Source organism: Vulpes lagopus, chromosome 13 (assembly GCF_018345385.1).
Source record: "Vulpes lagopus strain Blue_001 chromosome 13, ASM1834538v1, whole genome shotgun sequence".
Taxonomy (NCBI): domain Eukaryota; kingdom Metazoa; phylum Chordata; class Mammalia; order Carnivora; family Canidae; genus Vulpes; species Vulpes lagopus.
In genome coordinates, this window is record NC_054836.1 from 22831425 (window position 1) to 22856622 (window position 25198).

General features: G+C 39.4%; 1 protein-coding gene and 1 pseudogene across 2 annotated transcripts in view; one reads left to right on the plus strand and one right to left on the minus strand.

Annotated features, from left to right (window-relative positions):
* Window positions 1–9341, minus strand: part of COL28A1 (collagen type XXVIII alpha 1 chain) — a 162057-nt gene extending 152716 nt beyond the window's left edge. The window contains exons 1-3 of one of the 2 annotated variants that reach the window (XM_041728092.1): window positions 9208–9341; window positions 5946–6106; window positions 4063–4619 (exon numbers count right to left, since the gene is read on the minus strand). In XM_041728092.1, coding sequence (XP_041584026.1) covers window positions 4063–4619; window positions 5946–6069 — 681 coding nt within the window. In that variant the 5' untranslated portion in view covers window positions 6070–6106; window positions 9208–9341. The remainder of the gene's footprint in view (window positions 1–4062; window positions 4620–5945; window positions 6107–9207) is intronic. The other variant, XM_041728093.1, reaches the window with a different exon arrangement.
* An 873-nt stretch (window positions 9342–10214) lies between these two features.
* LOC121475037 lies at window positions 10215–23714 on the plus strand (annotated as a pseudogene).
* The last annotated feature ends 1484 nt before the right edge of the window (window positions 23715–25198 follow it).

The following is a 25198-nucleotide window of genomic DNA, read 5'->3' on the forward strand; positions in this document are numbered from 1 at the left end:
GAAGTTTAGTTTTTCTAGGAGGGAGAGAAGGAAAGAAATTTGAAGAGAATTTAAGAGACAAAAACAACTAATAATTCAAGTCAAATTGTAATATTCGAAAACAACTACTGAATAAAGAAAACTCCAAAGTTTTGTCACCTTGCAACCCCTTTATGATAAGCAACATCCTTCTATTAACCAATATCAGTTTTTAAATTCATGAATTTAGCTGCTACTATGCCTGATGTATAATTTTACACTTTTTTCAGCTTTTCCTTTGAGAATTTAATTTCTGCTTTGCACATGAACTCTTTAAAAACATGTGCCATGAGGCTTAAAACCATAACAGCATAACAAACGTTGGAACTCATTGGATTTTGTGTTTGCTGGAATTTATATTTCTAAGGAAACAAAAATGGACCCAAGATGGCACAATAGACAAGACTGTTTCACACAAAGAACAAAGCTCTGTCCCCAAGGGCACTTATAGTCTATAAGCCCCAGGACAGAACACACAACAAGCAGAGTGGGAGATCCCAGACTGGGTGGGGAGGTGGGTAACAAGGCAGTTTCTTGAAATAGGTGGGTTTTCTGGATAATTTCCAAGAGAGGAATGCCAAAGACCAACTCACTGATGGAATGCTACTCTGTATGTTAAAGGTTATGAAGAGAAAAGTCATAAAGACTAGTGTGGGCAATAAGACAAAGGAAGCAGTGAGGAGAACCATTTAGAAAGAGTGGATGAAAGGACCCATGTGGGGGGAGCTGGACACCTTGGGATGTAGTGAGTACTTTCACTTAGGCTGAGAGGCAGGTTATGTGGAGTACACCTGAGGGAACATGATCAAAGCCATAGAGAAGGGTACATTAGTTAGGATCTGGGTGGATACTGTAATCTAACTAGAGAGGACAAATAGAGAAAAGACCTCCCTAGAGCAAGAGAAGGTGCATTTTGTTAATGGAGGAAGAGTTTTATGATGGCATATACGTGAAAGAAGAGGGCTAGGATGAAACCGCCAATTTTGTGAATGAGTAGAGTATGAGAAGAAGACAGAGGGAAGTGTCAACATTATTGGCACAATAACAAAGGGGATGAGAATAAAGAGATTAGTAGGCAAGGATTACAAACTCTACAACAAAAAATATTTGCAGCTTAGTATACCAGCTAAATAGTCACCATAAAATCTCTTCTAAAAGACCAACTAATATTTATGAACATCGAGTTGGAATTATTTCTTTGGTTTTGATACTGTTATGTAAATCATAATAAAATAGTATTAAACATTTTATACACATTTTACATAACCTTTTCAATGTGGAATCATCAGATCTCTCTTGAGATATTCAGAACTGAAATTTTTCATGGGAGTTCTTACATGATACTTTCTACTAGAGATGCCAAGGAGTTGGTCATGATTCTTTGATTTGTCTTGGCTCCTGCAAGATGTATTCATTGTGGGCACTCATGTCCATTAAAATTCAACTAAGTCGGCTCCGCAACAACAAAAATAAACTGCTGATACAAAAAACAGCCCAGTTGAATTCCAAAATCATTATGCTGGGTATGAGAACTCTGACAGAAAAAGAGTACACATTACATAAGCTTACTTATATAAAAGCCTAGAAAGGGTACACTAATCTGGAGTGACAAAAATCAGATCAGGAGCTTAGAGACAAGGGAAGAATATCTTACAAAGAGTCATGAAGAAATCTGAGGGTGCCAGAAATGTATACTGTGTTAGTGGTTTCATGAATATATACATCTAGCAAAACTTAAATAGATGTAGTTTTGTACTTAAACTATACCTAATTAATTTATTTTAGAAAGTCAACCACATAATTATTTCAAAGTGAAAAGTTTAAGAATTCAACTAAAAACGTAATAGAAATAGATTAGAGGAGGAACTTTTCCAATGGCCTGACCAAGAGTCAAGTTCTGCCTCCTACACAGTGGCGATTTGAAACACTGAAGCTTAGTATACTGTTCTTTGAAGGGGCTAATAGGCCCTTTGGATGTTGGAAATGTTTAGAAAGCAGCGTGTCCTAAGAAGTGGCTTGTTCATAGAGTTTCCATCTGAACAAACAAGCTGAAGTCACAGGATGCTGAGGAAGAGCAGGGTCGTTGGGACATTTGGTCATTCTCTGGTTTCCTCAGAAATGAACAAATAGTCCTGCTTCAAGTCTACGGCCAAGACCCCGTGTTCTGAGTTGGTCAGGAGCTCTCTGTGAGGAGAGTGTATCTGGACCAAGTAGGAATCTCCTGAGCCTACACAACTGTCCAAACAAGGAGCTTCTATAGTCAGCAATTGGCAACTCATTATCTCAACTCCAGTGTTCTCTCCTGCATATGCTGGAAACTTCTGTTTCTAGTTAGTGGTAAGGGCTGATTAAATTATGGCACAGCCAGCTCTAGGCAGTTAGCTAGGCATCTCCTGCACATTTCCCTTTTATTTGAAGGGGATGCTCAGGGTGAGCACTCACCTTAAGCCCCCTGGGGGCCAAATCCATCATCTCTAGGGAAGGCAGAGCTCTCCCAATCCACCCTGAATGTCCATGGAAAAGAGGCTAGCAACAATATAACTTTGGAGGAGGGATGTTACTAAACTGTTCCAAGGCAGTTCTGACTGAGAAAACCTTAAAACATAGTTATTATTTTCCCCTTTCAATATAATTTCACAGGGTTGAGCATAAAGGCTCCAGGGCCTTTGCCTATTCTTACATTTTCAACTATAAAGATAATATAGTACCTATGTCATAAGATGTCATAAACATTTAATAAAATAAAATATGTAAAGTGTTCAGAAAATGCCTAATACACAGAGCACTCAAGGTGTGATAATTATTATTTAGATTTTAAAAAGTCAATGTCTCATGCCAAAAGCAACAATTACAAGAATAACTTACAAAGTAATATTTTATAGTTAATATTGATTTGTAAGTTATAAGAGAAATGTTAGGAAAAGGATTGGGGAAGGGACAAAAGGGGCAAAAAAAAATCTCTGAAGCAAGGCTGAGTTTTTTTGCAACCTATAGAAAACAGCCGTATAAAATGCTCAGTACCTAAAGGACACACTTGCCTTGCTCTCTCCTCAAGAAACCAAAGAAAATCAATATTTTTAAGAAAATCAATTTTTAACACTTAACAAATCAACCACTTTTTCTCCAGGAGTTTTCTTCTTGAGAAACACTGTAAAGAAGGATTTTATTTTCATTGCTTTGCCTTGTGTTTTCCTGAGCAGAAAAAATCTCACACACAGCTGAGCAATCAACAAAGAAAAACATTAACTCAACTAATCAGCCCAATCAAATGGCACTCACTGATCTGCAGAGAGAAACTCTAGGGTGACTGCTAGCCACAAGTGATTTTAAATTGGGTAGGCTTGCTAATGTCTAAGAACAAGGACATAATAAGAAAGAAAGAAAGTCTAAGAACTTTGCTTGAGTAGCATAATAGAGCAGTAGGTGAGACATTGAGTCAAAATATTTCTGCAGATGTTAAATGGGAAAAAACCAACTTAGTACAAATACAGCAGACCACAAGTTGGCCACAAAGTGAATATAAGTCAGCAATGCTCATGATCCCAGGATGTATAAACAAGAGCCTGAAGTGTATGATTGGAAAGTAATTCTTCCAAAATCCTCAGCATTGGCTAGCAATAAAGGTAGGAATGCAATTCCAGAGCATGAGCCTTGTACTTTCCCAGTTTATCTGGTATAAACTATCAAGGAGGTGGAGAGAGACTTCAGAAAGATTCTCCTAGCTATTTCCAAGGTGAATCCTTTTTCTTTCATCTTTCTGACTCAGTACCTAATCTTTACAGACTTTGTAATTAATGTATCAATAATATGACTGGAAATATATATATATAATCAACTCATTAGGGGTACCTGGGTGGCTTAGTGGTTCAGTGTCTGCCTTTGGCTCCAGTCGTGACCCCAGGATCCTGGGATTGAGTCCTGCGTCGGACTCCCTATGGGGAGCCTGCTTCTCCCTCTGCCTATGTCACTGCCTCTCTCTGTGTCTTTCATGAGTAAATAAATAAAATCTTAAAAAAAAAAAAAAAAACCTCATTAGATACCTACCAGGCGATCACAAATTTTATCTGCAAGGGTTGCATCACTTAACAGTAGAATGGGTTCACTGGGTGGATCCCCAGATATCAAACGAAGTTTGGCTTCATTGACTACAGTGGAAAGTCCAATGGTGATAAATAATATTCCTGCAGTTCTGGCATCTTCAGAAATACTCTGGACATCTGGATTCTTTGGATGGTCAATGCCATCGGTCATCAGCAAAGCTACTTTCACACCATCTTTACGCCCTTCTCTCTTAAGTAGCATAGTGGCATTGGAGATGGCGTAATAAGAGAAGGTGCCTTGGCCAATGAAATTCATAGACTTGACCTTCTGTTTAAAAGTCTGCAGATCCTTCCAAGAGGAAAAAGGTGGATCAATTTGGACAGAGCTGCTAAACTGAAGCGCTGCCAGTTTGATGTCGTATTTCAAGGAGCCAACTGGGGTCAACTGGAAAACCTTGTCACTCAAGCTATTCACAAAATCTTTCTGTTTATCAAAGAGGGCAATTTTAGAACTTTCAGAGCTGTCCACAATGAAGACAACATCTATGAAGCAAGTAGAGTCTGAAATAGAACAAATAAGTTAGGCAAAATATGTGTTCCTACTCATGAAATTACTTTGCATAACAAAAGCCCTGAAGTAATGTGATGTGTATGGTTTTGCTGTTGTTTTGTTTTGTTGTTTTTGTTTTTGTTTTGAGAGGAGAAGAGAGGGGAGTGAAAAGAGAAGCATCTTGTAGATACAGCTAAAGCTGTGAAGAACTATATCTTTCCAAATCTATAAATTATTTGCTTCTTGTAAAATCATGTAAATCAAAAGTAAATGAATAAGCAAAAATTCCATGTATTTTTTAAGCGTCTTTAAAGCCTGTTTAAATATTCAACAAATATATTTATATATATTTATTTTATTTCTTTCTTTTGAGAGGAGGAGGAAGGGGCAGAAACAGAGAGAGAGAGAGAATCTCAATCAGACTCCACACTGAGCCTGAAGCCTGATATAGGGCTTGATCTCACTACCCCAAGATCATGACCTGAGCCAAAATCAAGAGTCAAATGCTTACCTGACTGAGTCATCCAGGCATCCTAGAATTCAACAAATATTGGGCAAAGTTGTCTAGAAGTAAATAGTGTTCTGCCTAATTCTCAGGTCTTGTGTCACAGTTGTGAGGCCCCATTTTGTTTTGGCGGTTGTTTTTTTGCTTGTTTTTAGCTTTTTTGAAATCAAGGGAGAAAATGGCTATCCACATCACATTATAGCAATGAGGGAAAAGAAACATAAAAGCAGATAACCTAAGTTTGAATTCTAGCTCTTAGCCATTAATTTGCCTATTGGCCTTGGATGTGCCACTTAACGTCTCTGGGCCTCAATTTATCTATGAGAGTGGCAATGTCTGTCATTCCCATTTCACAAAACTACAGTGAGGCAAATGAAATAAGGGCTCTAAAATATCTGATATTTTTGTAAGTGTGCTCTATAAGTATATAGCATATTATTATTATTATTATATTAAAATGGAATATTACATATATTTATATATATATATGGTTTGCTATCTACATCAACTGCTGTTTAGAAAAATTCATATTAGCATCCTAACAGGCTAAAACTAATCATTAAAAACAGAAACAGGGGATCCCTGGGTGGCTCAGTGGTTTAGCACCTGCTTTCCATCCAGGGCATGATCCTAGAGTCCCAAGATAGAGTCCTGCATCAGGCTCCCTGCATGGATCCTGCTTCTCCCTCTGCCTGTGTCTCTGCCTCTCTCTCTCTCTCTCTCTTTCTCTCTCTCTTTCTCTCTGTGTGTGTCTCTTATGAATAAATAAATAAAATCTTTAAATAAATTAATTAATTAGTTAAAAAAAAAGAAACAGAACATTTTTATTTACCCTGGAGATCATTTTTCCTTGCAAATAAATTGGATTTTGATCCTTTCTTTCTTTGTCCATATATTGTTTGGTTCATAAAAGCTGGCAAAAGCAGGAGATAGAAGACAAAATGTCTGTTCCACATTATGATAGATGGTTAAAAGTCATCTGTCTTGTAGCACCTTTAACAGAAAAAATCGGTTACAAATACTTTTGCAAAATACAGTGTCTGCTATTTTAAACTTCAAGCCAGCAGAATTGAAAACTGGCATGTGACAGGAGAAAAGGGTTTTCATTTATGTTTGCAGAAAAACATCCACATTGAGATTTTAAAAGATTCTAATCCAAGTAAATCATGGCACCACAACCAAACATTTACTAGTGAATAGTTCTTTTTTTTTTTTTTAAGATTTTATTTATTTGTTCATGAGAGACACAGAGAGAGAGCCAGAGACATAGGCAGAGGTAGATTCAGGCTCTCTGCAGGAAGTCTGATGTGGGACTGGATCCCAGGACACTGGGATCATGACCTCAGGTGAAGGCAGACACTTAACCACTAAGCCACCCAGGCACCCCTGCTAGTGAATTTTTCTATATAGTCAAAGAATTACATCCAAGTAATCTGAATTTCCCATTTTATTATGGTTAGCAGAGAGTGGGGAAAGCCTTTAAAAAACACTTCAGTTTTACTCTATACGATGACTTTGGTTCAAGCACAGGGTCTGTTTTGACATTTCTACATTCTTCAAGGTGATATCAGATTGCTACGTCATTGTTTCATTATGACCAATTCCTGATCATCTCAATATTTTCACAGTTAGAGAGAACCACCATCATTGCAGTGTTAATAATACATGCACAATTTTAGTGAGTTCAAAAGGCTAGTCAAAAATGGAATCGCCCTTCCCATTCCCATAGAACATCATCTCTCTTTTGTACTCTTACTTGGAAACTTCATCAACAGAGCTCCAAGCTGGACCACAGCTGCATTCATATCCAATGAATCAAAAGAGTATGAGAACAAAAATTATAGACTTGCTCAGAAAGAAACACTGTTCTTCTAGTGAAGAACTGATGGACAAAAATGACACTTGAAATCAGGAAACACTTCCTCTGAACGTTCCTGTGAAACATTTTTCTGGGTAGATTAACAATGAAAAATCTAATCCTGTATTAAAATCTACAGCCATCTTCATCTCTCAATATGTGCAGTTCTATACCAAATGACTTTTAAACTCACAGGCTTCCCTGGCAAGAGGAGACTCATGAGGGGCTAGCTCAGTATACTTGAGAAAGACCAAGAAAGCTTTTTTTTGAATCAACATTCTGCATGGTTTGGAAATGCTTTCCTTCTTAAACTATACTGACTTCAGAAGTTCTGGAAAAGGAAATCACATTTTCCTTCACTTTGCCTTCAGGGAATGGGAACTGGGAAATCATAAGCATGATTTTTCCAGGCTCAAATAAGGGATAGAAATACATGCAAAGGCAGTGGGAAATGGATGGATGACTAGCTCTTTCGTACATGCCAGATTGAGAAACCCAAAAAGGAATCAAATCTGTGGGGTTGAGGATGAACCAATGGATGGCTCCATGCTGTAATTTGCTTCTCAATAACATTCTCTAGCAGAAAGCTTATTAAGTTGACTTTGTATCAGTATAGCCAAGAACCTCTGTTGACAAGTGCATCAAGTGCAATTGACCAAATGTCAACTGTTCTTCAGATCAGGTATGCTAAGATGTGAAGATGTGGGTGTTTAAAAAAGAAAAAGAACAAGAAGTTTGCTGGGGAAACAGAGTACATAAAGGACATCCTTCCCCAAGTAATTCTTTGTTAACCAAAGAGAAGAATACAGAAGGATGTACAAGTTTAACTCTGAAGACTAGTGTAAGAATAAGGCTATGTAGCAGAACACAGCCGCTAGAGCATTTTCAGGGGGGAAGGCAGGAGAAATAACATTATCTCCCTAGTATTACACATAACTTTTCTCTTGTTGAGCCCATACCATAAGAAGGTCACAGAAGTTATGGAAATACGAGGCTGAGAATTTAATTTCATTGAAAATAGGAGAGATTTAACAAGCTACATAATCAATACGACTCTTAAAAAATCTAAAGAAGGTGATTCCCCTGCATGATCCTAAGCAGAAAACCACTTTCTCCTCATTTGTAGGCCTCATTTTTGGGCTTTAGAAATGCTGTCTTTAAATAAAGGCTTGCTTGTATTTCCTAAAACTGAGGACCTGCTCATATAGTTTTTTTGCATATAATCATGAATTCATACCTGAAGCTTTGTATATACAATGTTCACTATCACAACTTATTCATTAACACTAATCACAGTCCCATATTTCATTACTATTTGCTCTGATATTTTTTATCTAGCTCTACCAAAGCAGTCTTGCTATTCCCCTCTCTTTACTGCTATTAGCCAGAGGACACCCTTATATCTTTGGGTTTTTAGTCCTCCTACCATCCTAAAATCTAAAATCTTTATTTTATATTAGTTTGGCACCTTGAGAGCACACTCATTTCTAACCATTTTTGCCATGTTTTATTTTGCCTCAGCTTTAAATAATTCTTACCTTTCTCTCACTTATATATAACACAAAAATAGATTTCTGGGGGAAAATACCATTAGTTAAATAAAGGAAACATAAATTTCTATGTTCACTGTAAGTTACATTTTTATAAATGCAGAAACAATGATTATCTTTAATCAAATGCCATATATTTGCCTTTTTGCCTAAAATTTATTTTGGGTAAATACTAGAATCAATAAATCCAAGAGACTTTATATTTTGTGATTTTTCAAAAATAAAATTCTTTCAGCACAGTTTAAAATTGTATTCACAAAAAAAAATTAAAAAAAATTGTATTCACAGTATTTATATCTCATTTGTTTCACAGAAAGATAAAATTATCAAATGAAGGCTTTATTCAAATTGCCAAACTAGCCAAATTATAAAATATTCTGTGATCAATACTGTTATAAAAATATGTTCCAAATTAATAAAAAGAGTTTCCAAAAGACATTAATATCATTGCAATTCTAGGTAGTAGACTGCAAATTAAAAATCAATTTTAAGCTTTGAAAAACATTTTAAACATCTACATTTGAATAATTATTTAAACTTTCTAATAATTAATTTAAAGTAATGGCAGAGGATAGAAAATTTTGATAAGCTTTCTTCACATAAGTAGGTACAGCTTTTAGTCTTCCACAGTGCCTCAGTGGTACTATCTGATTTCAAGTGATTAAAATAAAACAGTTATGTCTTACCTTATAAAGTTTGTCAAACAGGAATTAAAGACTGATTAAGCAAATGTCAACAGCAAGGACCATTGTTGGGGATGGAGTTGGCTATTTGATATTGTTCTTTTCTGTGGAAATAAAAATTGTCTTTGGTCTTGGAAGTTTTGCAATCTTTTATTCGTGTTTATTAGCCTAAGTTAAAGCAAGAGTGGTCAGGCACTTGGCCAGGGTGCAAGATCTGGGTGGGATCAGTAAGTAGTTTAAAGGAACAGTGTCCTCTCAGAACAAATCTGTGTTCTCTAGACTGTTAAAAAAATAACTTGAGCAGATTTCCAACATTTTAGGCATTTATTGACAACCTGCTATTTCTCATTCCATGTCCTCCTTCTATGTCTATGTTTCTTTGCCTGGAGTGTGCTTTGTGTGATACTGGTTCTGAACAGCTCTGTGAGGGAGTACAGGTGACAACAGGCTCAGATGCAAAACTGATTTTTGAAATTTTTCATAATCAAAAGTTGATATAATATACAGTGAAAGAGTGATCTGAATTTAGCTCTGGTTCTGTCTCTTATATGGGGACCTCAGTCTTCCATTTATGAAATGAGGGAGTGAATTTAATTAGCTATCAAGATCCTTCCAAACTATAACACAAGAGCTAGGTTTACAGTGCTCAACATTCCGAGCTCTCTGTCCCAGGAAGATAGTCACTCAAGTGGCTTTATTCTCTTTATTTCTAGTTTCTACCTCGTGGTTATGACCTATGTTAAGTTGATGTTTACCAGGGCAAAACATACTGCAGAGAAGGCACTCCACTCCTAGACAACTAATAGGCTTCTCAGCAAACTGCCTCCAAGATAGAGTACCAAGCCGATCAGAGATAGCAATATAAACGTTCATGTCATAATTATTTATAATCAGCCTTCTTAGGAAGGCACTTTGACATTTACAGATCTGCTTATTGTAATAATAATAGCTTCCATTTTGTGAACACTTTACCAGGTTCGAGGCACTGTGCTAAGTGCTTTGTACACATGATGGCACTTAGCCCTCCCAAAGCACCACCACCTACATACAATAAGTGCTGTAAGATTTCACGTTTTGAGGATGAGGATGTTGAGGATGAGATGAGTGAGGTAACTTTCCCACTGTCATACTAATGCTAGAGAATGCCAGAATGATATCTTAACTCAGATGTATCTGACCCCTTAGCCTCACTTACAACAACTGCATCATTAAATTTCTTATCTGTGTGAATGTTCATGTTTTTATTGTCTCTGCACCATAACACAGTTTTTGAGGAACTGAGCAAATTTTGTGAGGCTTCATTAACAGAAAGAAAAAACAGTGGGTATCATGCAGAAGCACAAATGGAATTTCCCAAGAAGCAACCACATATATACTTAAATAGCACATGAATGTTAGCCACACTTTTGTGAAATGAGAATCCATGGACAAGGAAGTGCCATTTTTGCGGATGTTCATCTCTCTTTTTTCCTGGGGTAGAGTACAACCTCCTGAATAACATACCTGAAAGAAGCAAACAGGTAACTCCTGAAGGGGAGATATGGACTAAAGCCCTTCTGATTTGGAACTGTTCTGACTGAAGTTGGGGATGGGTTGGAGTCCTGCCTGCACATCCTTTTCCTTCCATCCCCCCAAGTCAAATAGGGTAACCAGAACCCAGAGTTTTCCTCCTTTCATCAGCACTAAGCTGATTGGGTAGATGACTCCAAAGAAAATCTTTTGTCCTGTCCATTTATATAAGGCAATTTGCTTTGCACCCAGAGAAACAGGATACCACGGGTGAATACTGCAGTCTTGAATGGTCTCAAATTAGTGTGCAATTGGACATACATAGTCCAAATAAGAATGCACAGATAATGATGATGATTCCAAGTCAACTTGGGGTCCATACCTTTCTGACAGTTGTTCTGTAGCAAAGTCTTTTTTTTTTTTAGAGTCTTCATTATGCCTTTATTATTGCTTACAGGGAGCCTACCTCCTTTATACACCCACTTGACAACATCTACCTTAATACCTCTAATTTTTCCCATTATTTGCAGTGTACAGTGTTGGCTATAGGAAAGTCTTCATAAAAGAAAAAAGAATGCTATTTTTGCTATTATTACCGTAATGGCCTAGAGTTTATCTTCGTGTTGCAGCTGGGTATCTTTCATTAACCCTGAAGCCCCCAGGAGGATTCTTGGCCTTTGCACCATCTGGGCTTGTTGGCACAGCAGGACAAAAAGGAGACTGGTCCCTGGCCAAAAATTTATGCTTGAAAAATATGGATTTACTTTAGGGGCAAATGGCTCAGGAAAATTATCACGGGCTAAATCCCTGAATATAATGAGTCTCACAACCCACTGCGTAATGCCTCGGCCATCAACAGCAATGTTTACCAATTGTTAGAACCCTGAGTTGGAGAACTTTCTCCTCCAGGTTTGGGTTGGTTTGCCTGAGTAGCTGGGGATTATCACACAGATTTTAGTGACCTATGGTGCATGTTATTGGTACCTGATCAAAATATAGGCAGTAATATAAGAAGATATCATCATCTGTGTGAATACATTTCAGAAACTCAACACCCATTTGAGTGGTCTAGTCAGCCCATTTGGGATTATTAAGAATATCCCAAAAAAGGAAAATTTTTAAATAATTATCAAATTTCTAGAACTTAAGTGTTTTCAAGAAGATTAAGTAACTTACTATGCCACATTATATCAACCGTTTAAAACTCCGGTTTACACAACATTCTCCCTAACTGAGGTAAGAGAGCCATCTGCTTTTCGAGTTACATCTAAATCATATAGTTTCTCCTGTGCAATAGTTTGTTTCTTCTGTCCTTTTAAATTCTTTACTAAAAGTAAACTATTCATGGATAAAGTTTACAGTGAAAGAGACCTGAGGTGAATTAATATTTTTACTATTTTGGGATATGAAAAATCTTTTAATAATCTAAAACTCTGCACAAATATATCTATTATTAATCATTATGTATTGTTTATATCCAGAACGATAGATTCTGAAATTACACCTATACAATTTTTAATGTACGTAATTTTAGTTAGATGTTTTCCATTATGCTAATTAACCAAATTATATGCTAATTGACCAAATTCAGATATGCCAAATACACAAATTAGGACGGACCCTGAGTCGTGAGGGACTATTGGTCGAAAAAAGATATTTGGGCACCACCTTGTGGGCCTTTGTGGAAAGACACAGCATGAGAGTCCATTTACCTACTATCTTTTAAAATTCTTAATTGCCTATGATTCTGAACAGGTAGAGTGTAAGTTGATCTCTACAAAATTTCCTGGGTCGAGGAATAATAGAATAAGTCAAAGGTGTGACAAAACTACTTTTATATATGAATCAAGAAACTAACATCTGATGAAATCTCAAATGCATTAACTCACATTTAGTTCCTCCTATATGTGAGGCATTGGATAGAAAACAACTAAGACCCAGGTCTCTTCAGCCCAGTGAAAGAGATAAGGAAGTAAAAGGCAATGGCAAATTTTACCAAAAATATTTGTTTAAGTAATCAAATGATGAACTCTGGTTAATGATACCATGCTGTTGTGTTTGGAGGCAAAATGCACTGTTATCTGCAATTTGAATAAAGGCCTGGGTAGACAGATAAATACATGAGAGAGCAAATATGCCAGTTACAGACCGAATGTTAATCATGGAATCTAAATGGTGGATAGAGTTTATTTTATAAATCTGTCAACTTTTCTGTATGTTTAAAATTTTTTATGACAAAATATTGGTTTAAAAAAACCCAAACAGGGCAGCCCCGGTGGTGCAGCAGTTTAGTGCCTACCTTCAGCCCAGGGCGTGATCCTGGAGACCCGGGATCGAGTCCCACGTCAGGCTCCCTGCATGGAGCTTGCTTCTCCCTCTGCCTGTGTCTCTGCCTCTCTCTCTCTCTCTTTCGCTCTGTATCTCTCATGAATAAATAAAATAAAATAAAATCTTTAAAAATAATAATAAAAAAATAAAAATAAATAAATAAATTTAAAAACCCAAACAAGTAATGACAACAAAATACAACAATATCTATAGAAGAGACGTGTGAAGAGGCACCCAGTCCAGACCGTGACATGGAGTTTGGAAGTGCAGGGAGCAGAAGATAAGTAAGCATTTATTTGTTGCCATGTTAAACGGTTTAGACTTTATCTTGAAAGCAACAAGGAGCCACTGAACAGTTTTAAGCAGAGGAGTGACATGACCATATTTTCATTTTAGGGAAATCACTCTGGTGGCCTTGTGAAGAATTAATTGCAGAGAAGCAAGCCTGGAGACTGAGAGACCTACTAATAAATGTAGCAGAATACCAGTGAGAGATAAGACTCTCAAGTACCAGCAGTGGGGATGGAAAAAGTGAACAATTCTGAGAAATAATTGAGGAAGCAGAATCAAAAGGTTTAGTATTTAATTGACCTAGGAAAGGGAAGGAAATGAAGAAGCATGGTATCCAGTGGTTTGCTGAAGAGTGTTTAACAATTGGTTCTCTGGAAAAAAGTGTGTTTGCATCTGTATACAAGTTCATATAAGTTTATTAAAATGCTACTAATATAAAGAATGTGTGGTATTTAATTTACAAATAATAACAACATATACAATTTTCTGTGTTATAAATTCCATGTAGCAAGTTGATTCTCATGGAATGCTTTTTTTTTTATTTTTGTCAATTTTTTTGTCCTTACTCAATCTCTGGCTGCAGTTGATACATGGTGGTAGTTCTGACAGGGATGCTTGCTAACTGATATTTCCATTTTCTTTAACAAGGAAGTATGCCCTTGCTTTCATATTTCCATTGTACTTATGTGAATAGGTAACTTTTGGTATCTCTTTCCTCCCATTATTCATGCTCCTCCATAAGAGAAGGAGTTAGATTTATCCTGAATGATGGGGGTGATAGTATAACGCCCACTGGTTCATGTTTCCTGTCTCAACATCCATCATCACAAAATAATATTTTAATAGTCTGGGCATTTACTTAACTTATACACCAAGTGTGAAGGCTTCTCATGATATATAGTCTCATTCCCTTTAAAGTATTACACATGTAACATACACTATCATACCCCATATTAGAAAAGTGCCTTTTTCTTAAGACTCTTACTACCTGACAACTGTCAGAATAATCACAACTCAGATGACCCTTCTAGAGACATTTAATGTACAACCTGCAGAACTGTAGGCTTCAGCCCTGTGTAACAACACACTGTTCACACAATTAATATTTTGGTATGGAGTTGCAAAATCTTTTTTGTAATTTATTATTACATTTTATAATTTTTATTAACTTATTAAGGACTTGAAACTTCAGTTGCATACAATAGTTTGCTCACCCTGATTCCATTTGAATGTCACTAATCCATTGAAAATGCAGAACTCCACAGGATGTATTATAAAACAATTTTATTTTACTCCCCACTGTCCCTTTGTTTCTATTTTTGAGGGTAGGATTTTTTGTTTTATTTATGTATTTAGGGCAGCCCTGGTGGCTCAGCAGTTTGGTGCTGCCTTCGGCCCAGGGTATGATCCTGGAGCCCGGGGATCAAGTCCCATGTCAGGCTCCCTGCTTGGGGCCTGCTTCTCCCTCTGCCTGTGTCTGCCTCTCTCTCTCTACTAGCTGTGTCTCTCATGAATAAATAAATAAAATCTTAAAGAAAATAAATATGTATATATGTATTTATTTATTTATTTATTTATTTATTTATTTAGCCACTTGGATGAAATCACAGGAAGGTGCATAAGTCTTTGGGTCAGTCTTTTTTATAAAAATCACTTCTTTCACATTTCATCATAAAAACTATGTGCTTCCCACAATTAAAATATCTATTCCCATGTAGTAGGCAATACTCTGCGCTTGAAGATTCTCCTCTCCTCGGCTGGGGCTTGCTTCAGGGCTGGAAGCCTGCAGTGGAAAAAAGAGCATAGTCAACTGTGCTCCATTTCCACTTTGTACCATTTCACCACTTTGTACCTCTCTGCCTTTCACACTCTCATGCAGAGCAGTTTCTGACTCTTCCAGGTAGACCAGCAGGAAGGAACTACTTAAGTCAACTGCCTTGCTCTGACTTTAGAAGGTATTTAAGTGATCCCTTTCTCCATTGTGGAGCTCTCCCTTGTTCTTTGGAGCCTGCTACACTGGGGATCTCTCATCACGTTCTTTTAAAGCCTCTTCTCTGGCGGGTGTCCAACTCCACCTTCTCTGACCCCAGCCTGTTACCAGTAGAACACTGCCAGTGTCTCTCAGCTGAGGTCCTCTCACTCCTGCAATTTTCTTATTTGACTGTGCTACACTGCTCTCTCACCCTTGTGGCCCCTATCCTGTCTGCAGGGCACTCCCAGGCACCATTCATCCTGATAAACTCCAGAAGTGAAGGTTTCCTCACCTCATCTTTCAGAACAACCAGCCAGCCTTTAGAGTTGTCCAGCACGGCTCAGACAGTGGACGGACACGTTCTCTACCCACGTCTCTGTTCCAGCTTGCACAGATCAAGCTCCATGGACAACAGCACTCTTAGATTTCTCCTAGGGTATTAGTAGTAAGAATCTTTGAAAATGAGTTTCTCCAAAGAACTCTCTCTCAGACTTCTCAGTTCCGAACTCTCTTCAGGAAGGTTTGGGGTCTTCAGGCTATAAAATCTGTTCTGCAGGTGGTAGCATCTCACTTTGGAACATGGGAGTATTCATCACCTATTGTTCTATTCCAGTCTGCTGGGGGTTTAACCAGTTACTAGACATGGCCAATTCTATTTTTAACATTTTATTACTCAGAAAAATATGTTGTATGAGCATGGATAAATCCTGAAAGAGAAACAGAGAAATGAAAACAGTGGTGCATGGTGGGAATACCTAAATTTTAAGACATTTTCTTCAATATTGTTTTCACAATAATATTTTTAAATTTTTGAGTTTGAATGGTAGCATTCGTATATGTGTAATTTTTCGTCATGCATTTCTTATTTTGATTCAATAAATAATGGGGAGAACAATGATGACTACAACATGTATCCTATCCTGGAGGAATTCACAAACTATGTAAGTATATTGCAATGTAATAGGTAATAGCATTACTACAGTAGTGTGTGTGTGTGTGTGTGTGTGTGTGTGTGTAGAGACAAAGAGTCTGATAGAGGCATAGAAGACAAGGTGCCAAGTAGCTTAGAAAGGCAGACATTACTTCCAGCTATGGGCGGTATTAAAGAGGAACTGAATAATACGTCCTGAGGGATGAATAGAATTTAATTTTTCTTGGGCAGCCCGGGTGGCTCAGCGGTTTAACACCACCTACAGCCCAGGGCCTGATACTGAAGGCCCGGGATCAAGTCCCATGGTGGGGTCCCTGCATGGAGCCTGCTTCTCCCTCTGCCTGTGTCTCTGCCTCTCTCTCTCTCTCTCTCTCTGTCTCTCATAAATAAATAAAATCTTAAAAAAATATTTAAAAGAATTTAATTTTTCTAATTCTTAGGGAAAGGCATTCCAGGAAAAAATTGGAACAAGTCACGTTACTGGGAGGTGGTTGTAGAATTCCTCAGTTTTGTCTTCTCAAAGGAGAGAATTCAGTCAAGAGACCCAGAAGAATGGTAAAGTAGCAAAAGTATTTCATTTAGCAAAGTGAAAGTACACTTCAGAGCCAGAGAAGCAGGCTGACCCAAGGATGGGTAGCAGTGTGCTGAGTTTCTCACTATATTCTTTTATGGGGTTTTATTTGGTCTCCTCCCTCTCCCCCATCCATCTTGTTATTATCACTCCATCCTTGGATCTGTCTTGGTTTCCTCCCCTCCAAACTTTTGGGCAAGTTTGTGTTAGTCCTCTTCCCATGAGTGACTAAGTACAACTCATGGGTTGGGGGGCCAAACCTCAGTGCAAATGGCATTATAATGATGTTATAATAGCCTCAGGGTTAGTAGTGGACAGACAAGATCTTTTTTAAGAGCACATGCTTCAAAGTTGGGGAAGTCCCTATAGCCTGTATCTTCTGCTTATCAGTCTGTGCCAAAAAGCAAAAGAGATTGACCTAAGGGAGATGGGATAGTTTCTTGGATGGAGACTCAATGGTCCCTAGCAATTGTCCGTTATCCTCCATTCTCTCCTCCTGCTTATGTACATCTAACTGCCTACTCTACCAGGCATGATAGAAGAAAAGTGCTATGTAAAAGTAATTAGGAACAATTCAGTAGAGCTAGAGCTAGTATGGGTAAAAGGAACAAGTGGGAAAAACATATTGGGCCAGAATGGGGACAACTTCATGTTGATAACTTTTTTTAATATCCTAGAAGCTTTTATGCATGTTATATGAAGAGGAATACTCACTATTTATGTAACTTACTAATCTTTAAATCATTAATATCCACTTTACCTCATTTATACAATACATTAAAAATATATTAATTCAATAAGCTAGATTTCCTCAAACTCATAAACATTGTTGCAAACTGAATACTTTTTTCCAAGTTTAGAGTATCAGATTCTTTTAAATGTTTTTCAGAAGAAGACAAAATACACTCCACTGTGAAATTCTAAAACTGATTGATATAGAAGTTTCAAAAGGGTTAGACCTTAGGAAGTAAATTTGTTTCCTCATCATTTCTATCCTGATTCTAATTCTGATTCTCTTTATACTTCTGATTTCTTACCTCTTGAGTTTCTTCCTGGGGTTGCAATTATACTTACTAAGAAAATCAGGGTTAGCTTCTCAAATAAGCTGCTGATGGTCCATGATTTAGAACATGAGATTCAAATCCATTATCCATTTGAAGGTTTTATTTATTTATTTTATTTTTTAAAAAGGTTTTATTTATTTATTCATGAGAGAGAGAGAGAGAGACAGAGACAGAGACAGAGGTACAGGCAGAGAGAGAGGCAGAGAGACAGGCAGAGAGAGAAGCAGGCTCCCCGCAAGGAGCCTGATGCAGGACTCAATCCTGGACCCCAGGATCATGCCCTGTGCTAAAGGCAGACTTGCAACCGCTGAGCCACCCAGGCATCCCCGTTTGAGGGTTTTATAGTCACACATTATACATTACTTCAGAAACATTCCAAATTATTGATCAGTCCAATAAGATGTGCTTTGGTTTTTCTGTGACCTGATCTTTTGCTCAAAATAACCCTGATGCATCACCTTCATAGTTAGATATATGTCTAACTTTCAGTGACAGTTCTGGGAATCTTTTCCTCATCTTACTACCAAGAGAAGTCTGCCTTTCCAATTGCTTTGGGCTTTGTCTGGCTTAGGTGATTCTAAAATTATTTTGATCCATTGAAAATACAAATTTTCTTTCTCATTGACTGTTAAGACTTAAAGAATTGACATCTTAACTGCAGACTAAGGAATTTGGATGTTGGTCTTTAGGGAACATGAACCAATGAAGAGGTCTACCTAAGAGAGTCACTTGAGATGTGCTCATGAAGATCAATCTAGCTACATGGGGGAGATGAAAAGGTAGGAACAGGGGAATCAGAGGCCAGTAGGGAGACTACTGTCTGGGTGAGCAGTAATTAAGACCAAAACTAGGGCAATGGCTATGGGAGCAGAAAGATTAGCAGAATTTAGCCACATCATCTGTTTCAAAAGCTCAAACGTGATTTACTCAAATCCCATCCAAGGAGACAAAGAGACCAGGCAGCAATATAGCCTGCATTTCACTAGGATTAACAGTGCTGATCTGATAGTATTTTGATGGCTGCTGCTTTAGTGCTTCAGTGCTCATCAGAAGGGATGAACCAAGTTTCTCTGTCAGTTTGGGCTGCTATAACAAATTACCATAGATTGCATGGCTTGTAAACAACAGACATTTATTCCTTATAGTTCTGGAGGCTGGAAGTCTGAGATCAGGATACCAGGTTCTGATGAGGACTCTCTTCTGGATTTCAGAGTGGTGACTTCATTATGTCCACATATGCCAGGAAAGGGTTGCAAGAGTTCTCTGGGGTCCCTTTTATAAGGGCATTATTCCTATTCATGAGGGCAGAGCCTTATCTCATGAAGGCCCCATCTCCTAATATCATGACATAGGGTATTAGGATTTTGACATATCGATTTTGGGGGGACACACACTTTCATTCCATAACATGAAGTTACCCACAAATGAAACAGAAAGCCTGTGAAGAAGCAATGAGCAAAGCAGGAAATGTTAGCATCACTCGTGTTGCAGTTAACATCCTAGAATGGGTCCAGTTACTGAAACATTTAGTATGCTGCTTAAACCTTATTATTTCTGCCCTAACTCCATAGGTACAGGATTATGATGTATCTATCACTATGGAATTTAGCATCCTGATTCCTCCACTACGCTCTTTAAAATGATATTCATTGTTTTTTTTCTCATTAAAAAATTTTACATTTTTATTTTAGAAAACGTAGAAAAGTATAATGAAGATAATAATGACCACTTTTAAACCTACCACAGAGAATCTACTAATAAAATGTTGCCAGTATTCCTTCCAGCTTTTACAAAATAAGGTTAGAATTATGTGTATTCTATTTGGTACTATTTTCTTCCTATAACAATAAACCATGAGTGTTTCTGGCATCTTTAAATGTTTTTCTAAAACAGAGTTTAGCAAACTAATCCAACCTGCCACCTGTTTCTATAAATAAAGTTTCCTGTAACATAGCCACATCCCTTTGTTTATGTTCTATCTACAGCTGCTTTTGCACTGCGATGGCAAAATGGTATAGTTGTAATGGAGCCAGTGTAACTTAAAAGGCTGAAAATATTTACTATCTGACCTTTTACAAAAAAGTTTGCCCGCTTCTGTTTTAAAAGATTATTATTTTTTAAATATTTTATTTATTTATTCATGAGATACCCAGAGAGAGGCAGATACACAGGCAGAGGGAGAAGCAGGCTCCATGCAGGGAGCCTAATGTGGGACTCAATCCCAAGTCTCCAGATCATGCCCTGGGCTGAAGGCGGAATCAGAAAAGACCCCGAATAGCCAGGGAATTTTAAAAAAGAAAACCATAGCTGGGGGCATCACAATGCCAGATTTCAGGTTGTACTACAAAGCTGTGGTCATCAAGACAGTGTGGTACTGGCACTAAAACAGACACATAGATCAATGGAACAGAATAGAGAACCCAGAAGTGGACCCTGAACTGTATGGTCAACTAATATTCGATAAAGGAGGAAAGACTATCCATTGGAAGAAAGACAGTCTCTTCAATAAATGGTGTTGGGAAAATTGGACATCCACATGCAGAAGAATGAAACTGGACCACTCTCTTTCACCATACACAAAGATAAACTCAAAATGGATGAGAGATCTAAATATGAGACAAGATTCCATCAAAATCCTAGAGGAGAACACAGGCAACACCCTTTTTGAACTTGGCCACAGTAACTTCTTGCAAGATACATCCACGAAGGCAAAAGAAACAAAAGCAAAAATGAACTATTGGGACTTCATCAAGATAAGAAGCTTTTGCACAGCAAAGGATACAGTCAACAAAACTAAAAGACAACCTACAGAATGGGAGAAGATATTTGCAAATGACATATCAGATAAAGGGCTAGTTTCCAAAGTCTATAAAGAACTTATTAAACTCAACACCAAAGAAACAAACAATCCAATCATGAAATGGGCAAAAGACATGAAGAGAAATCTCACAGAGGAAGACATGGACATGGCCAACATGCACATGAGAAAATGCTCTGCATCACTTGCCATCAGGGAAATACAAATCAAAACCACAATGAGATACCACCTCACACCAGTGAGAATGGGGAAAATTAACAAGGCAGGAAACCACAAATGTTGGAGAGGATGCGGAGAAAAGGGAACCCTCTTACACTGTTGGTGGGAATGTGAACTGGTGCAGCCACTCTGGAAAACTGTGGAGGTTCCTCAAAGAGTTAAAAATAGACCTGCCCTACGACCCAGCAATTGCACTGTTGGGGATTTACCCCACAGATTCAGATGCAATGAAACGTCGGGACACCTGCACCCCGATGTTTCTAGCAGCAATGTCCACAATAGCCAAACTGTGGAAGGAGCCTCGGTGTCCATCGAAAGATGAATGGATAAAGAAGATGTGGTATGTGTATACAGTGGAATATTACTCAGCAATTAGAAACGACAAATACCCACCATTTGCTTCAACGTGGATGGAACTGGAGGGTATTATGCTGAGTGCAATAAGTCAATCGGAGAAGGACAAACAGTGTATGTTCTCATTCATTTGGGGAATATAAATAATAGTGAAAGGGAATATAAAGGAAGGGAAAAGAAATGTTGGGAAATATCAGGAAGGGGGACAGAACATAAAGACTCCTAACTCTGGGAAACGAACTAGGGGTGGTGGAAGGAGAGGAGGGCGGGGGGTGGGGGGGAATGGGTGACGGGCACTGAGGGGGGCACTTGACGGGATGAGCACTGGGTGTTTTTCTGTATGTTGGTAAATTGAACACCAATAAAAATTAATTTATTAAAAAAAAATAAACCGCTGAGCCACCCGGGCTGCCCTATTTTAAAAGATTATTTTAGGAGACCGACGTTGAGAGAACTTGAGAGAACGAGAGGGAAGGAGAGAAAATTGCGTCCACGGATTACAGTACCTACAGCCAAGCTGCAGCCCAGCAGGGCTACAGTGCATACACCGCCCAACCAACTCAAGGATATGCACAGACCACCCAGGCGTATGGGCAGCAGAGTTATGGAACCTATGGACAGCCCACTGATGTCAGCTATACCCAGGCTCAGACCGCTGCGACCTATGAGCAGACCGCCTATGCAACCTCCTATGGACAGCCTCCCCCTGGTTATACTACTCCAACTGCCCCCCAGGCATACAGTCAGCCTGCCCAGGGGCATGGCACTGGTGCTTATGATACCACCACTGCTATGGTCACTACCACCCAGGCCTCCTATGCAGCTCAGTCTGCATAATGGCACTCAGCCTGCTTACCCAGCCTATGGGCAGAAGCCAGCAGCCACTGCACCTGCAAGACCACAGGATGGTAACAAACCCACTGAGACTAGTCAACCTCAATCTAGCACAGGGGGTTACAACCAGCCCAGCCTAGGATATGGACAGAGTAACTACAGTTATCCCCAGGTACCTGGGAGCTGCCCCATGCAGCCAGTCACAGCACCACCATCTTATCCTCCTACCAGCTACTCCTCTACACAGCCAACTAGTTATGATCAGAGCAGTTACTCTCAGCAGAACACCTATGGGCAGCCGAGCAGCTATGGACAGCAGAGTAGCTATGGTCAACAAAGCAGCTATGGGCAGCAGCCGCCCACTAGTTATCCCCCCCAAACTGGATCCTACAGCCAGGCTCCAAGTCAATATAGCCAACAGAGCAGCAGCTACGGACAGCAGAGTTCACTCCAACAGGACCACCACAGTAGCATGGGTGTTTATGGGCAGGAGTCTGGAGGATTTTTCCAGACCAGGAGAGAACCGGAGCATGAGTGGCCCTGATAACTGGGGCAGGGGAAGAGGGGGATTAGATCGTGGAGGCATGAGCAGAGATGGGTGGGGAGGAGGATGGGGTGGAATGGGCAGTGCTGGAGAGCGAGGTGGCTTCAATAAGCCTGGTGGACCCATGGATGAAGGACCAGATCTTGATCTAGGCCCACCTGTAGATCCAGATGAAGACTGACAACAGTGCAATTTATGTGCAAGGCTTAAATGACAATGTGACTCTAGATGATCTGGCTGACTTCTTTAAGCAGTGTGGAGTTGTTAAGATGAACAAGAGAACTGGACAACCCATGATCCATATCTACTTGGACAAGGAAACAGGAAAGCCCAAAGGTGATGCTATAGTATCCTATGAAGACCCACCAACTGCCAAGGCTGATGTGGAGTGGTTTGATGGGAAAGATTTTCAAGGAAGCAAACTTAAGGTTTCTCTTGCTCGGAAGAAACCTCCGATGAACAGCATGCAGGGTGGTATGCCTCCCCGGTGAGGGCAGAGGGATGCCACCGCCACTCCGTGGAGGTCCAGGGGGCCCAGGAGGTCCTGGGGGCCCCATGGGTCACATGGGAGGCCATGGAGGAGACAGAGGTGGCTTTCCCCCAAGAGGACCCTGGGGTTCCCAAGGGAACCCATCGGAGGAGGAAACGTCCAGCACCGAGCTGGGGACTGGCATTGCCCCAGTCTGGGGTGTGGAAACCAGAACTTCGCCTGGAGAACAGAATGCAACCAGTGTAAGGCCCGAAGCCTAAAGGCTTCCTTCCACCACCCTTCCCACCCCCGGGCGGTGACCGTGGCAAAGGCGGCCCTAGTGGCATGCAGGGAGGAAGAGGTGGCCTCATGGACCGCGGTGGTCCCGGTGGGATGCTCTGAGGTGGCCGCGGTGGAGACAGAGGGGGCTTCCGTGGTGGCCGGGGCATGGACCCAGGTGGCTTTGGCGGGGGAAGACGAGGTGGTCCTGGTGGGCCCCCTGGACCTTTGATGGAACAGATGCGAGGAAGAAGAGGCGGGCGTGGAGGACCTGGATAAATGGATAAAGGCGAGCACCGTCAGGAGCGCAGGGACCGGCCCTACTAGACGAAGAGACCCCGCAGAGCTGCATTGACTACCAGATTTATTTTTTAAACCAGAAAATGTTTTAAATTTATAATTCCATATTTATAATGCTGGCCACAACATTATGATTATTCTTTGTCTATACTTTAGTATTTTTCACCATTTGTGAAGAAACATTAAAACAAGTTAAATGGTAGTGTGCCGAGTTTTTTTTTTCCTTCTTTTAAAGATGGTTTTTTAACTAAACGATGAGAACCCCTTGTGAGCATGCTCAGTATCATTGTGGAGAACCAAGAGGGCCTCTAACTGTAACAATGTTCATGGTTGTGATGTTTTGTTTATTTTTTTTTAAATAAAATTCCAAATGTTTATTTAAAAAAAGATTATTTTAATAACACTTAGAACTGCATCAAGTGGCTATTCCATTTGATAGTTAGAAGCACAATGCTGGGGCCATATTGTCTAGGTCCCTAACCTCACTCCACCACTTAAGAGATATCCTGGGGGGGTGGGACTGGGTAGCTCAGTCAGTTAAGCAGTTAAGTATCTGACTCCATTTCGGCTTAGGTCATGATCTAGGTTTGGGATATTGAGCTGGATCAGGCTCCGACGTGGAGCCTGCTGAAGAGTCTCCCTCTCGCTCCCCCCCTCCCCATTCCCTTGCTTAAAAAAAGAGAGAGAGAGAGAGGGAGAGAGGGAGAGAGAGAGATCTTGGGCAATTTATTTAACATTTCTGTGCCTCAGTTCTCTCATTTGTAAAAGGGGAAAATAACAGCATCATCCTCATAAAATTGTGAGGATGTGGTGAAGTCCATGGTGCACCTCCTGGATGTCTCCTTTCAGTAATAAATAACTTAGTCTTTCAGCTGCTGGGAAAGTTGTCAGCAGATGGTCTTCAGCTGTCAGACATCTTGGGGGATTGCCTTGATAGAGGAAACTGCCTCACTCACAGCCACTTGTCCTTTGAGGGACAGGTCGTATCAAAAATATGTCTACTTCAGTGGGGTAGTATAAAGTCCTGGGTCCTTGTCCCAACTCAGGATAACTCTGGACAGCCCATCCAGTTTCAGAGTTTCTCATGGATTGGCTGAGGTCTTTGTTGGTGTTGAATCACACAGCTCTGCTTCTCCCTCTGCCTAGTCCTGCATCTTCCTCCTTCCTTCCACAGGTCTTGATCCCAACACTCCTATATAAATATCTATGTCCTAATCTCCATCTTAAAATATGGCTCCAGGACACCCAACCTGAGCGAGACAGTGTTAAGTGAGCTTATGTTGTAAAGCATCTGGCACGTAGTAAAGGCTATATAATTGTTGATTATCACACAAATAAATAATTCTGGGAGAAAGTAAAATGGAAATACAAGATCAAGAAGAAAAATAGAATAATATAAAATTTCCTACAATTAAAAGAATAGCTTGGTCATAAAAATTTTAAATGAATGTAAGAAACTCTCACTAAAGTATTTAAATTTCATGAACTACATTTTAAGTGTTATGCAACAG